Source organism: Aulonocara stuartgranti (genome assembly GCF_965226115.1).
Source record: "Aulonocara stuartgranti genome assembly, chromosome: 3".
In the NCBI taxonomy this organism is placed as follows: Eukaryota; Metazoa; Chordata; class Actinopteri; order Cichliformes; family Cichlidae; genus Aulonocara; species Aulonocara stuartgranti.
Window position 1 is genome coordinate 19,050,362 of NC_138941.1, and position 15,570 is coordinate 19,065,931.

General features: G+C 42.1%; 3 protein-coding genes and 1 long non-coding RNA gene across 6 annotated transcripts in view; 2 read left to right on the plus strand and 2 right to left on the minus strand.

Moving 5' to 3' along the window:
* Window positions 1-15,570, minus strand: part of LOC309700493 (uncharacterized protein) — a 2,098,293-nt gene that overhangs the window by 761,152 nt on the left and 1,321,571 nt on the right. The window lies entirely within an intron of this gene.
* Window positions 1-15,570, minus strand: part of LOC309700537 (protein NLRC3-like) — a 113,762-nt gene that overhangs the window by 55,875 nt on the left and 42,317 nt on the right. The window lies entirely within an intron of this gene.
* LOC309701384 lies at window positions 7-921 on the plus strand. Its single transcript, XR_014274965.1, has 3 exons — window positions 7-164; window positions 290-445; window positions 677-921. It is a non-coding gene; the product is annotated as an uncharacterized lncRNA (long non-coding RNA).
* Window positions 10,431-13,665, plus strand: LOC309701159 (uncharacterized protein). 3 transcript variants are annotated; one of them, XM_082525198.1, is made up of 6 exons: window positions 10,434-11,271; window positions 11,629-11,670; window positions 11,985-12,048; window positions 12,176-12,263; window positions 12,341-12,449; window positions 12,681-13,665. In XM_082525198.1, exons 1-6 carry the CDS (start codon window positions 11,167-11,169, stop codon window positions 12,867-12,869), a joined length of 597 nt encoding a protein of 198 aa, XP_082381324.1. In that variant the 5' UTR covers window positions 10,434-11,166; the 3' UTR covers window positions 12,870-13,665. The 3 variants fall into 3 exon arrangements, 2 of the variants coding, with proteins under 2 accessions (XP_082381324.1, XP_082381325.1); XM_082525199.1 differs by lacking the exon at window positions 11,629-11,670 and having other exon boundaries at window positions 10,435-11,271; XR_014274890.1 differs by lacking the exons at window positions 11,629-11,670; window positions 11,985-12,048 and having other exon boundaries at window positions 10,431-11,271; window positions 12,176-13,665.

Below are 15,570 nucleotides of genomic sequence, written 5' to 3' on the forward strand. Positions count from 1 at the left end.
AGCAACAAGAGGCGACACAGAATTCGCAAGGTCATCTTAGATGAGAAGAAACGCTTGGCGGCTGCTGTTGACGACTACAACAAGGAAACAAGCAACAAAGCAAATCGTATCCAGTGATGCCCTCATGCAGAGCGACGTTTGGCCCTGGCAGAGCACAAGTGAACGTAAGCTCTTGATTTCTAAATATCCTTTTTAAACAAACTCCCAGTATCTGAGCAGCAGTTGAATGTTTTGTTCTTGAATCATAATATGCTGCTATGTTTTCCCATCTGATGCTGTTAAACTGCAGCTGCTGCTGACCTCCGGACAAAGAGAAAGGTCTTTGAGAAGGTGATGGCTGTGAGGCGCCTGAGAGAGGAGGAGATGATCCTTTGCAGGGAGATGCAGCATCACTGGACAGTGTTGCAAATGCGATCTGTGGTGTTGGGGACAATCTCCTCAGACTGTAAGCACATCTTTTATTTATTTATACATTTGGTGATGAATTGATTGAAAATAATAGCAGATGCTAAAGTCTTACTGGATCTTTTACCTATATTTGGGTTGCTAGCTAACACTGCCTTCTCCCTTAAAAAAAGTTTAATTACATGATCCTAACTCCTTGTGTTTATGAGGTGAGTTTTGTTTGTTTGTTTGTTTGTTTTACTTATATTTAATAGTTTTGTTGTTTTTACAGCCTCCCTTGTTGGCATGTCGGAGGATGCACAGAAAGGACTCCATAGCCTGGTTTAAAAACAAAGTGAACTGAAAGCTGAAACGCTCAAAGTAAAGGACGTGTACAAGAGAATCCTCAGCCACCAACCACTCCTGGAAATGGACTCAGAGGAGGAGGAGGACGTTTCAGACGATGAGAGTGATTTGAGCACTTCTGATGAAGACTGATTGTGTCATCATTGATGTTATGTTTGCTAGAATAAAAAGTTAATCACATCTGTTTAATATGATTTTTATAATGTCTGTTTCAGAAATTGCTTATCAACAGACATTTTACATGTTGAGAAGAAAAATGTAATTCCCTTGGTGCAGTTGTTTACCCTGAATCATTCTTTCCCATCTAATTTAATGACTCGTGCACATGTTAAGATACAATAACATCATTTAATTCATGGGATGCTTTCTGGGCTGCTCAAATTATCACAAAATGTAAAAGCACCAGGCAGCACACTCACAAGGACATGTTTTGTTCAGTGTTTTGTTGAAGAAATCAACAAGTACAACTGAGATGTTTGCTGTAGTGGTGTGTTTGTTAAGAAGCATGCCAGCACACTGGTGAACTGACAGTCCCAGAATGCACCCGAGCCAGTGACTCGCCCCAGAACAAATGACATTAATTATCTAGAAAGACAACCGTGATCAAAGACTAAGTAAAAGAGTAGGAAACAAAAGATAAGGAAAGGTACTGTGGGGTAGGAAAGAAAGGCCAGAGCTGTGCAAAATGACCTCCAGCAGGCCACAAATATGCACGTCTGCTCAAACGGTCAGATACTGACTCCATGAGGGTGGTATGAGGGCTCGACGTCCACAGGTGGGGGTTGTGCTTACAGCCCAACACCGTGCAGGATGTTTGGCATTTGCCAGAGAACACCAAGCTTGGCAACTTTGCCACTGGCGGCCTGTGCTCTTCACAGATGAAAGCAGGTTCACACTAAGTACTTGTGACAGAGTCTGGAGACATATTGGAGAACCTTCTGCTGCCTGAAACATCCTCCAGCATGATGGTTGGGCAGTGGGTGACTAATGGTGTGGGTGGCATTTCTTTGGGGGACCGCACAGCCCCCCGTGTGCTCGGCAGAGGTAGCCTGACTGCCATTAGGTGCTGAAATTAGAACCTCAGACCCCTTGTGAGACTAAATGCTGGTGCGGGTGGCCCCGGGTTCCTCCTAATGCAAGACAGCGCTAGACCTCATGTGGCTGGAGTGTGTCAGCAGTTCCTGCAAGACGAAGGCATTGATGCTGTGGACTGGCCCGCCCATTCCCCAGATCTGAATCCATTTGAGGACATCTGGGACATCACGTCTCACTCCATCCACCAACTGCACCACAGACTGTCCAGGAGTTGGCAGATGCTCTAGTCCTGGAGTCTGGGAGGAGATCCATCAGGAGAGCATCTGCCACTTCATCAGGAGCATGCCCAGGTGTTGTAGTGAGGTCATACAGGCATGTGGAGGCCACACAGACTACAGAGCCTCATTTTGACGTGTTTGAAGGACATTACATCAAACCAGATGAATGATTCTGTATTGCACTGATCAAGGAACCAACCCAATAGGAGCTAAAGGCATCCTCTTCACATTACTTAACATAGTGAGTTTATACTATGTTTAATGTGCATTTTCTTCATCAGTCTAGAACATAACATGTTAGCACTCCCTGGTTCTTTTTGGAGACAGATCCTGAGACAGCAGGCAGCTTTGGAGAACTCATGCCAGCTGTGGTCATTAAGGAAAACTTTGATTTAATATTGATTTCATGACAACTATCCTCAGGCACATATTCCTGGATATATACAATGACACGAGTAGACACTAACCCCCAGCAGTCTGGTGCTATGACAGCATAACTAAGGGCTGACCTGAACCAGCCCCAACTATAAGCTCTATAAAGAAGTGAAGTCTTATGCCAACTCTTAAAAGTCTTGACCATGTCCACCTCCAAAACTCATAATGGACTTTGGAGGTGGACAGCTATCAAGCTCCTCACAGAGGAGCAGCTTGACAGCTAACAGCTCCCAATTTACTTTAGTCCAAATACATGAATTCAAATTGAGGTGATAACTATTTATCAACAGTATGAATGTCTGTTCCCGTCCAACAAAGTTGTTACTACATACCATGTTGAGCAAGGCTTCCACTTGACTTTAACTTCTTCTTTTTCCTGAAAAACATGATATAAACAAACAATTAATTCAGAAAGACATGCAGGTTGCATACAAAAAGGAGCCTACAAACATTTGTGTACTGTTGAATGGCTCAATATATTATACAGTTAGTTTACAAAAACATAAGAACCACTACAATGCTTGTACTGCCAGCATCGAGTGCATGTCAGCAAAGCAACACTGCTTACATTGTGGCTCACAAGCTCCACTCCTTTTCATCAAAACCAAAATTTTATCTACATTCTGTTTTTTACACTTTAAATCCCAGTTAGGTTAAATATTACCAGTAGCTTTTCAGATAAAACAGTAATAAAGTCCTAATGGTTTCATAAATCTTCATATTTTTTTTCATATAAGCATCGGGGACAAGGCTGTCTTGCAACTGTTGAGGTCACTAGTGTGCGCCCTATTTCTTCCAGGATCACTCTTCATTTGTAGGTTTTAGTGGACTCCTACTACTGTGAAGTGGTTTTCATGGGACAGGGGCTTGTATTCCAAGATCTGGGAGATTGTAGAAATGAGCTGTGATGCCCTTCTTGCCATCTTTCCAGAAATATCAGTGATCTGGAAGCTGTTAGGCTGACTTACAGCAGCAGCACTTTCTGCACCTGCAGAAACTCCAGGACACATTTACTAACAGTGTTTGTTGCTGTGTGTGCTGCAGCTGCAGCTTTGAATTTTTTTTGAGAGCTAATATTTTGGCTTTGGTGTCTTGTTATGAAATGTACAAGAGTAAGAGTGTTAGCATGTGTGTCAAAGCTACGTTTGACTGGGAAACTCAAAGCTCAATAACCTGTATCAACAACAATTCACTGCAGCCTGTGTAATATTTGATGCATCATAATTTATTCCAGTCTATCTTGCAAATACATGTTTGCGTTGCAATGTCATGCACAACACACACAACTATTAGAGCCTTAAGATCAAACCTGCGTCATTCTTTTGGTCCACTGCAGTGTAGCAGTCAAACAAGGAGAAGTGAAGTGGCCCCAAATGGCCAGGATAGAGATCAGAGGGTTAATGCGTAAAATGTATAAAAATATTATTGATTACAGGATAATACATTAATGTTAATATCAACAATAAGCTTTTTACTCTGAAGTTACAAGTATAAACAATGCTGTTGCATTTACACTTACATTTTTTACTATAAGTATGGAAACAAGTGAACAGCATTTTATAATAAGTTTAACTGGAATTCTGTACACTGAAAAACAAACAACAGATAAAAAACACAAACAAACAGCCAGTGCCTTCATCTGTCCATTAAATGTCAAACATCGCTTTGACCTGTAGTCTCTGCTCGTCAGCACATGCTTTTAAAAAGAGCTCCATGTCCTCTGCAAACTGAAAAACAAAGAGGAAGAAGTCCCTCTACACAAAAACACTGTGGATGACAGGCCAGGCAAACATCTATTGACCTGTTTGAATGCCTCCTCATCATGTGAGCCTTGAAGTTTTTTTGTAAGAAGACTAAGACCACAGTGAGGACGTTTCATTTTCATGGACTTTCCACAAGCCCCAGTTTCATTTAGCACAGAGGGTGGAGCACATGAATGTTCTACCCAAGATTCAGGAAATGGTTTAGATGCTGGAGACGAGACATGGAGAGGGAGACGAGGCTCCACGGAGAGTTCAGTGGGGAGCAGTCCTGAATGCTGACATGACAATAATTGCCTTGCCATATCCCCACGCTGTATGACTGTCATGTTACAGAAGGGCAGTGAAAGTGCACCGGCACATCATTTTGTCTGTAAGAGAGAAAAAAAGAAAAAACATGTAATTTAAATGTAGTTGTATAGAATGCAGTCAGTTTATCTAACAATCAGATTGTACATATTAACAAAAATATCCAAGCCGTCCTCAATAATGAAAGCAAAATGGTGTGGATCAAAAGAGCTGTCAGGAAATGTGGTGAACAGGAAAAATATTTAATGAAAACACTTTTTTCTCTCGCTGATGAATGAACTGAACTGTACAATGTGAAAAATAACTTTTAAGTCAACAAAGACCTGCAGAGGTGCTGAAAAGAAGTGCATATTTATGACTTTAACTATGAGGTATATTTAATACCAACATACCTTTGAAAGGCAAAGCACTTTGAATGTGTCCATTTATATGCTGCTCAATCTTTGCCCTGACAGCAGGGCTGAGAGTGGGGCACAGAGGGCAGTGAAACAGCCAACACGTGGTGCATTCCTGCAACTCTGGCCTGGAGGCAGAACTCCAATTTGATATTTGCATCTAAAACAGAGAGAAAAACAGATAAACACCATATACACATTTAAGTTCAGGTTTTAGCAGAAATAACACGTTACAGTTAGCATGTAAGAGATTTGGGAGAAAATTCTTTACAAAAACATAATTTACAAGAAACTTTTATTTGTGACATACGTATCTATTGACATATAAAAGACAATTGAACAAAGGCTAACTAACATCTGGGCAATAAAGCAGAATAAATAGAGAATATTAGTATTTATACATATATAAAACTCTCTGTGACGACCTTTACAATGTTTTTGCAGGTGGAATGAGAGATATGAATAAAGTGCAATATGCAGTAAATGGAACAATGTGCATTGATGTTACAGATCGTGAAAAGTAGTGAAGTGAATTTGTTCATAACAAGCAAAAATCAAATACGTTTGAAACTGACCACTAAATGCTAACCAGAGGTGTCAAAAGTGCACATTCTTACTAAAGTTTAGATGCCTCGGGGGTCTGACCGTTGTTGTAGCATTTTTGGCTGTAACTTGATGTATGCTTTATGCACTAATTGATGCCATAGGCCGATGTTGTAGTTTGGTGTAGTAATTGGTGTAATTCGTTGTGAGTTGCAGTCATTGTGTTTGTGCAGTCTGTGCATTTGTTTAATAGTTCGATGAGCCGTTTGGAATAATGCCGCCCTCTGCTGGACAGATATCGTGTTGTCCCTGAGTCCTTCTGATCCTCAGCACTTTCTATCAGGAGACAACGCACTCAGGTCCCATCTGACGTTGTTCACTTGATGTTCTGAAGTCCAGTACAGACCTTAACACGGGCTCCATGTGGACATATTAGATTAAATGTTTTTTAAGACCAGTTTCTTAAATTACATGACGGTGTGATTTTTATTTTGTGCTTTTAGTGCAGAGAGAGTCTCTGTGGAGGTTGGATGTTCTCCCCGTGTTTGTGTGGGTCCTCTCAGGGGACTCTGGCTTCCTCCCACAGTTCACAGACATTCAGGTAGTGGGGTTAGGTTAACTGGTGAATAAGTGTGAGCGTGAACGGTCGTCTGTCTCCTCACCCTGTGTTAGCTGGGATCCACTCCAGCTCGTACATGCCCGTCAGGCACCGTCCTCATACCTGTTCTGGTAAATCCAGTCCTGGAAGACACAGCTCACCTGGAATCTGTGTTCATGTTATAAAATGTTACATTTCATTAGAAGTTGGTTGTATTCCAGTTTTATGTTGCAGTTTTCACTTTTGAAAGGGAAGGTTAGTCCAGCTCAGTCAGATGCTGAATGCTCTCTTTCAGTACATTGTTGTATTAAACGATGACTCAGCAGACGACACATTGTAGCCATGTTAAAAATCATGCAACAGACCCTTGGTCACGATGTTGTTGTGGGGATGTCTAAAGGCTGGGTTCCTTCTAATAACTGTAACAAGTGTTTATGGCGCTCCTTGTGATGCTGGGTCAAAGTTCAGCCTCTGAAGACCTCGACGTGTTTGAAGTTATCCACAGGCTGCGAGGTCCACTTCAAAGGTGTTCTATGTTAGATGTTGGTCAGGTTAATCAAAATGGAAACTGTTGAACGTTTCAGAAGTTTACACATTAACCAACATGGTCCAGCACTAAACATCGTAAAGCCTTTAGTTTATGGAGAGAGGATGCTGCCATCAAATTCAAAATGGGCTAATATTTTTCTTTAAATGTTTCATTTTCTCACTTTGTTTAAAATACTGGTTTACAGGATTTGCAAATGATTGCATTCTGTTCTTAATCATATTTAACACAGCGGATCAAACGTGGGGAAGTGGGTGTTATATTCAGATTGTGGGATACATTTAGGAAATGTAAAACTTTTGATGTCAATGTTGTTTATTTGCAGGCAGTGGCGGTCCTAGCCTGTTTGGCACCCTGGGCGAACAATCCCTCTGGCGCCCCCCCCCCCCCCCCCCCCCCCCCCCCACACACACACACACAGACACAAATCCTTACACACATTAACATAAAGCTGCTGCACACACACACACACACACACACACACACACACACACACACACACACACACACACACACACACACACAGAGAGTATGCATTGTATGCAGACGGCTACCAAACAGCCATCATAATTCGTCATACAATGAGAACAGGACAAATCAACAATTGACAAGGACTAATTAATATTTAAATCTGTAACATAATGTATTGTTTGGAGTTTAGTCTGTTACTGTTTGTTTTTTTACCATTTCTTCTTGGAGCAACTGTAACCCACATAATTTCTGACTCACTCTGACTCTGATAGTTTCAGGATGACCTGCCATTATCCAATCACACATCTGCTTACCTGCATCTTTTGCTCGTTTCTCCTCCTCTTCTTTTCTATTTTTTCTAAGTTGAGCACCATGATGGCTTTGAACTTTTCTTGTCCATCTTCCATTGGTTTTAATTTTGCACTCCAGTATGAACACAAATCCCCCAACACAAGGATCACCACAACATGATCTAATAGACCTACACCTTAGTTCACAGATTCACTTCATCTAGGGTGCATTTCTGAGATTTCACACAACCCAGGATTCAAATCATGAATACATAATGGACTTGGATTTACAACATTATAAATGAAATGTGCTCTTTTTGGAAGCAGCAGGGGCCCCCTCCCCTCAAACTGTAAATTTAAATTGTTATTGATCCTTTACCCCTGGTCCTAAAGTGTATATTTATTTTCTTACTCTTCTTATTGTTTGTTTACTTGCACTGCTGTAACTGGAGCCTCGTCATCTCATATCTCTGTATACTGGACTGTCTGTAGCGGAGATGACAATAAAGTTTACTTTGACTTTGGCAGCGAGCAGGCGCACAGAGGGCTCTCGCGCTCTCGCGCTCACTTTCGTGTATAAAATTTCGAAAAAACATTGGTGCAAATTATAAGTCTGTATCATGATGCCTGGTGTTTTTGTGTTTGTTGGTTTGTTTTTATTTTTCTTTATTTTGTGAGTTGGTTATTAGATGCTGCTCCAGCCGGTCAGACTCATCTGGCTAACCTAACAGCAGTCCTGGCCAGGCTAGAAAAATATGGATTGAGAGCAAACAAAAACAAATGTGAGTTCTTCAAGGATGCCATTGAGTATTGTGGACACAAGATCGACAGACATGGGCTCCACAAAACCGAGGACAAAGTTGAAGCAGTCCTGAAGGCACCAGACACTAAAAATGTGAGTCAGCTACGTTCATTCTTGGGCTTAATTAATTATTACCACAAGTTTCTACCAAACCTTTCAACAGTCCTGCACCCGCTGAACTCTCTGCTGCAACAAAATGTCAAATGGAAATGGACAAAAAACTATGAAGAGGCATTTAATTTAGTTAAGTTAAACAGCTCATTACATCAGAGGAGGTTCTGACACACTTTGACCCCAATCTACCACTTCGCCTCGCCTGTGATGCCTCACCATATGGCATTGGTGCCGTGCTATCTCACAAAATGCCTGATCGATCCGAACGACTACTTGCCTTTGCCTCAAGGTCCCTAAATGCAGCCGAGCACAACTATACGCAGATAGACAGAGAAACACTCAGTCTAGTGTGGGGAGTGAAGAAGTTTAATCAGTATTTATATGGACGACACTTCACCCTGATCACAGACCACCGACCGCTGGTGTCCATCTTTAACCCTCAGAAAGGTATTCCAACCATGGCTGCGGCACGCTTGCTTGGGCTTTGTTCCTGGGTGCACACACCTACACCATTGAGTTCAAAGGGACAAAGCTACATGGAAATGCAGATGGACTTTCACGTCTTCCACACATGCAACCCACCGAAGAAATGACTGATCCAGCTACTGTGTTTCATGTTACACAAATGGAACCCCTACCTGTCACAAGTGCTCAGGTGAAAAGAGAAACGAGCCAAAACACAATCTTGTCAAATGATCTTACTGTGAATGGTTGGCCGTCCTGTAGTGACACTCAGTTCTCTGCGTACTCCACCCGCAAAGACCAACTATCCGTTTGCCAAGGATGTGTCATGTGGGGAACTCGTGTCATCTGCCACCCAAACTACGTACAAAGGTACTGGACTCACTGCACGATGGACATTTGGGTGTTAAGATGAAAGGTCTTGCTAGAAGCTATGTTTGGTGGCCAGGCACTGATTGTGAAATGGAGAATATGGCTAAATCCTGCATTGTTTGCCAGCAGACGCTGCGCCAGCCTCAAACAGCACCTGTACACGCGTGGGAGTGGCCATCCGCTCCATGGCAACGCATTCATATAGACTATGCTGGCCCATTTATGGACTAAATGTTCCAGGTTGTGGTTGATGCCCACTCAAAGTGGCCAGAAATCTTCCCCGTAAAGCAAGCAACAGCTGCCAGCACGATCAATAGTCTTTGGTCACCGTTTGCACGCACAGGTCTGCCACAACAGCTCGTAAGTGACAATGGTCATCAGTTTACTGGAGAGGAGTTCCAGTGTTTCCTTGGGAGTAACGGCATACGACATATCACTTCAGCTCACCATCATCCTGCAACAAAGCTGAACCAGCCAGTCGCACAGAGGGGAAACCGCTACAACAGAAAATTGACAATTTTTTACTGTCTTACCACTCATGCAACAACTGGACACACACCTGCAATGCTCTTCATGGGATGAGATCTGAGATCACATCTAGATTTGCTGAAACCAGACATTCGCAAGGATGTCCAAGATAAACAGTCTTCCATGGTGGAAGCAACAAGAAACAAAACCAGGTTCTTCAATGTTGGACAAAGAGTTCTTGCCAGAGACTAGAGACCCAAGTCAGAAATGGCATTCTGGCACGATTCGTTCACGGACCGGACCGCTGATATACACCATAAATGTTGGAGCCAACTTAGTCTGGCGTAGACATGTTGATCAGATTCTAGATGCAGAATGTCACGTGGTTCCAGAGCAACCTGAGAGGACACATCTACACCTCAAGATTCAGAAGAGTTTGCCCTCGCTTCACCACCTGAGGTTCAGGGTTTACGTGAAACCACCAATGTTCAAACACCTGAACTTTCCACACAGAGCACTATGGACTCTGACCAAACAGGCAGACATTACCCTGAGAGAAATCGCAGAGCACCTCAGAGACTGAACTTATAGGTTTCCAGTTCATTTTGTAAGGAAAGCAGTTAAAATGTTTAAGAGGAAACAACCTACCTCTATGTTGTAAATCACTGAGTAGGTGTCATATTTCAGTTTAAGTACAATCTTATGCTTATGCATAAGCTTATGCTAGACGAGTCCAGAAGTACAGAAACCTTGTGTATAGCGTTGGAGATGAAGTTCTTCTCTTGAACATGAAACGTGGAAGGAAGGGAGGAAGACTTGATCCAGATTTTTCAGGACCCTACACCATTCAAGACATCGCTGGCAAATGTGTGAGATTAAAAAAACACGGAAGGAGCAACTTTAAGAAATCACTACAGCATTGACCATATCAAGCCATACAGAAGAAGCCACCATGTAAATATCAGTGACAATTAAAAATACCCAACTCGCAGTCAGACAGTGAACAGCAGCACAGACCTGAAGATGCCTCCCTGCCATCCTACTGCTAACCCTCAGTGCCAGCAAAGTCCAGAGGATTCATTATGCACCCAAAACGGCTGACACAAGGAGTTTAATTGTGTTCCAGGACCAGAAACGCGTGAACAAGAACTTCCCTCCCGGAAACAAAGCTTAGAAAATGAAGGTGACATAGTGAACAACTCTTTTTGACCAGTTGGTCATTTGTTGCCAGTTTGGCGTTGCAACTTAATTGACTGTTGCATGACTTTGTTTGCATTTTGAAGTCTTCAACTCATATTGGATATAAAGAAACATGCAACGTGCACTGAGCTTGTGGAAGTCTGGAAATGGATCTGCCTGTCAGTAATTTTCTATTTTGCCCACCCGCTGTACCTTTCCTATTTCTCTGCGTGTAAATGCATGCCTATTGTATTGACTTTTTCCTGTTGTGGCCCGTCGGCCTTTACCAAGCTTATCCACTACAAATCTCATGCATGCCTGAGCTAACTTATCATATTTTTCTTTTAGTAAAGAGGCTATGGCGTGCAAAGGATACTGGGCGCTTGGAGGCAGCTGTTGGACCATACAAGTTATTGGATTCCTCTTTTCGAACACTGCAGGGGTCACGGTGGTTTCTGATGAGGTAAGAGAACTTATCATTATTGAGTCTGATTTCGAGGTTCTGCTCCTTCTGAAGCATTTGCAGTGCAGAGACCATTAATAGTTTAAAATGTGCGGGTAGGTGGGGGGGGGGGGGGGGGGGGGGGTTATATTGCAAAACTCTGATAAGGTTTCACCCATTCACTTCAACAGGAAAAAATGTTATCAACCACAACACAGATGTTGTGACATCTGTGACATCATAATACCCAGTTTCAGTATATGCAGAAAGAACCTTTATCAGCAATTATATTCCTTTAGATGTTTTTGTGTACAGCACTCAAGCAGTTACTTCAAAAATTGTTGCTGTTGTTGTATAAACTCAGATTTTTCAAAACAGGTCATTGATGCATATCTGCACCGTGTTATTGACAGACGAAAGGTAAGTAAGAAATGTCATTTACCTACTAATTTTGAAATTTAAAAAAACCCCTATTTACTGTTCTATAACATTTTTCTATACTTGTGCAGAATGCTGCACACCTGCTCTGTTCAGTAGTTGCAAGCTCGTTGTTTTCTGGGCAGTTCAGATGCCTCAACTGGTATGTTGAAAGCTCAGAAGTGGTCCAAACAGTTGACTCCTTTCTGTTGCTGAGGAAAGAGTTCGGTTCCTTTAAAGAAGACTATATTTGAAAACACCCTGAGACGCATGGTACCTAAGTAAATCCAAATTACTCTGCACTTCCAATCCCACAGATGAAGTTCCCAGTTGAAGACGTGGCTGTGCCCTGTGAACTTTGGTACACACTGGATTCTTGTGGTATGTGTTCATTTTGTTATTAATTTGCATAATTTGTTGTGAAGCAGTTTCTTGCACAAAGTGTTTTTTTTAAATAAGTTTTCAGTGGCACAAACAATTGTAATTTTTAATTTAACTTTTTATTTAGATTGTCAACATTTCTGCACAGAAAATACTGCTCATAGACCCCATGGGAATGAAGGTGTTTATGACAGGAAAATTCTGCGCAACTGGAGGTATGTATGATACTGAGGTGTTATTCTTAGATTAAAAAAAAAATCTTGTTTCATTACAAACACTTTTGTTCAACTAGGAATTTTCTGAGGATGAGAGGGCATGAAGACACCATGGAGTGGCAGTTACAGACTATGCAACACAACAAGCGACAGGATTCCAGCAGTTGTGGAGTTTTACTGTTAAAGGTAACCCGTATTCAAATGATTCAGTTTCTTGTTAGCTAGAATTAAGACTTTAAGTGAATTTAAGTGAAGTGAAAGTTATTTCGGTCAACAACAACAAAGATGATCATTTTACATAGAAGTACTTAATCATACAGTAACTGAAAAAGGAATAGGCTGAAGCCTTGTGGCTTATAATTATCCTATCCTTTACCTAATTAAGACTTTACATTCTAATTATGATCAATCTCACAGTTTGCAGAACACTACCTTGATTTTGGAGAGGTCAGTGAGGTGTCAACCACTACAGAGCCAGTTGTGCTGGAGCGAATGCAGATAGCTTGCACCCTACTTGAAAATCGAGGTAAGTCCAGTAAAGTCCTTATCACGTTAGTGCGTACTTCCAATTTAAATAGTGCTTTTCAAACAGCACAGTACAAATAGTGCTCTTCAAACACTTTCAGATAAGACCCTTCTCAAAGTCTAATTTAGACTAATTTTCCAGGAAGTATATTTGGAAAAAATGTACTATTATTTTTTAATTATTCAATAAATAATGTTTGATTAAAACCTAACTATGATTGTGTTTCAGGGAACGCTGAGGACTACTGCATTGTTTGCTCCATGTTAGATGCTAACGCTGACCGCAGCATGATTGAAATGGTAAAACAAAACAAAACAAAAGAAACACATAAGTCTTAGTATCATTACTTGCCAATCATAATTAAAATGTTGAGTAATAGTATTCACCAAACAGAATATGAGCCATTTATTTTTCCTTTCCAGGTGCAGTGTGAATCTTGCCAAAGATGGGCACATTTTGAATGTGAAAAATATAAAGAGAGCAACCAAGAATATAAATGCCAAAAATGTAGCCAGAGTCAGACAGAGACTGTGCAGAGACTGTAGAAGGACAGAGCAGCAGCAGAGCAGTCCAGATACACTGATGATCCTCTGTCAGATCCAGAGGGACACACAGGGATGATGCTGGACTCTACATTGTGTCTGACAGTGGAGCTGTTCTCAGAGCAGTTCACTCTGCAGCACTGACAGTCATCTGCACTTCTTCTCATTCCTCTGTCAGTCACTGCTGGATGAAGCTCTCCTCTCCACCTCCCAGTAACATGGCCCAGTCAGAGCGTCTCTACACACAAGCTGCTGCTGCTTCAACCTCTCTGGATCATCAGGACACAGCTCCTCCTCTCTCAGCACACACACCGTCCTGTTTACCATCATCAGCTCCACCTGCAGAGAGAAGAAGGAAGAGCAGAGGAGATAAACGAGTGTTTCCAGAGACTCTTCATCAGCTGTCAGTCAGTGATGCAGCACATCCAGTATAAAGAGCAGCAGGGACTTCAGTGCTGGGACTGTACTAGGACTCATTGTTGCTTCACTTTTTCTAATCTTTGGATTTTTATTGAAGTTGATGAAAATGTTTTTCCCTCCTAGTTTGAGTTTGGACTTTCATTCATTAGAAGAACCTTGGTGTGTCCACTCTGAGCTCTGTAGGAACCCCAACAACAAGCCCAACAATCCAGATGGATGGTTCCAGCTGTTAACTGGAGGAATTCCATCCAAACATCTGCTCTCACTAAATTCTTCCTCACCTACAGACTGTGTTCTTCACTGCTTTAAACTTGGAAATGAATGCAGTCATTGGTCTGCGTGCTGCTTTGTTCAGAGAGCTGATTGGCTGTTGACAGTGTTTGATCAGAGCGTGTCAGCCGTTACTATGGTGACCATAAAGGTCAGAAACAGGAAGTGTTTGTGTCCAATCCTGAAGCCTGTCACCATTCTCCTCTCACAGCTTCACTGAGAAGCTGCAGCTTTACAGGAAACACTGGATCTTTGCTTCATACTGACTGTGTTTAGTACAATACTGCTGACAGCACCACCCACTCACTCCATTACTCTACTTACACCAGAGTCTCCAGTCTGTAGTCTGGACTCTGCTGAAGATCAGACAGCTGCTTCACATCTGGATCCTTCAGGTTGTTTCCGTACAGGTCCAGCACTCTCAGATGGGAGGGGTTGGACTTCAGTGCTGCTGCCAGATAATCACAGCTGATCTCTGACAAACCACAGCCCTTCAATCTGTATAAAGAATGAAAGATGTAAGTTTATTAGACAAAGTGTGAGCTTGAAATCATTCAGTGTTTCATCATCTGTTCAGAGCTGAAGAAGGTTCAGAATGTAGAAGTTTAGAAAATGGAAACTCCAAACAGCTGAAGCCAACAGGAAGCAGCTTCAAACAGGAAACTGTGCAGAGTTTCAGACTATATGTCCTGATGCAGCCAGTTGGATTTTGGAGATTTGAATCTCTGTTCTGTGACTAAGTCCTTGAATCATTTCTTCCAGTTGGTCCAACAAGACAGACTAAGTGTTGGACATGTGTTGTGGCTCCATTAGGGGAGCTTCTAAATGTGATGTGATGGCCCCTCTGGGTCTGTCAGGTCACAGGACTGAAGAGAGCTCAAACTGGGCACACAGTTGTTCCAGTCTGGACCAAAGACTATATACTGGGACTGAGGGACTGCTTTGACTGCACCCACTGGGACTTTTTAAAGGCTCAAGTTCTCACTTAGATCATCGATTTCTACTTACATTTCTTTCTGGGAAAAATGGGGATTACTTTGGAAACAGGAAGTATTTTCCCCAATAAGCAGCCCTGGATTAGTAAATCACTCCAACATGTTCTCAGGCAGAAGAAGCTGTCTTGTTATGAGGGAGAGAAGAAAAAGATTGAGGCACAGAAACTTGTTGAAAGAGAGATAAAGCAGCTAAAATCAGGTGTAAAAGTAAAGCAGAGGATGAGCTGAATAAAGGACACTCAAGGCTGGCTTGGAAAGGAATGAAGTCCATGGTGGGGATGCAGGACAAGGAGCAAAGATGAATGTGATGCTGAATCAGCAGAAGACTTGGATTCCAGCTTTGATATCATTGATTTCAATGAAGAGCTTTGTGATTGTAGCAAAGGGCTGGTAGCTCTGAGAGTCCCACTGATGAGGTGTTTGTGTGGAAATCTCTTAGTGGGACCAAAGAGAGAAAAAGCCCTGGTCCTGATGCTGTGGGAGGGAAATGATTGAAGTGTGCTGTGAGGAACTGACTGGGAGATTTTCACACATTTTCCAGTCCTCCTTGGAAC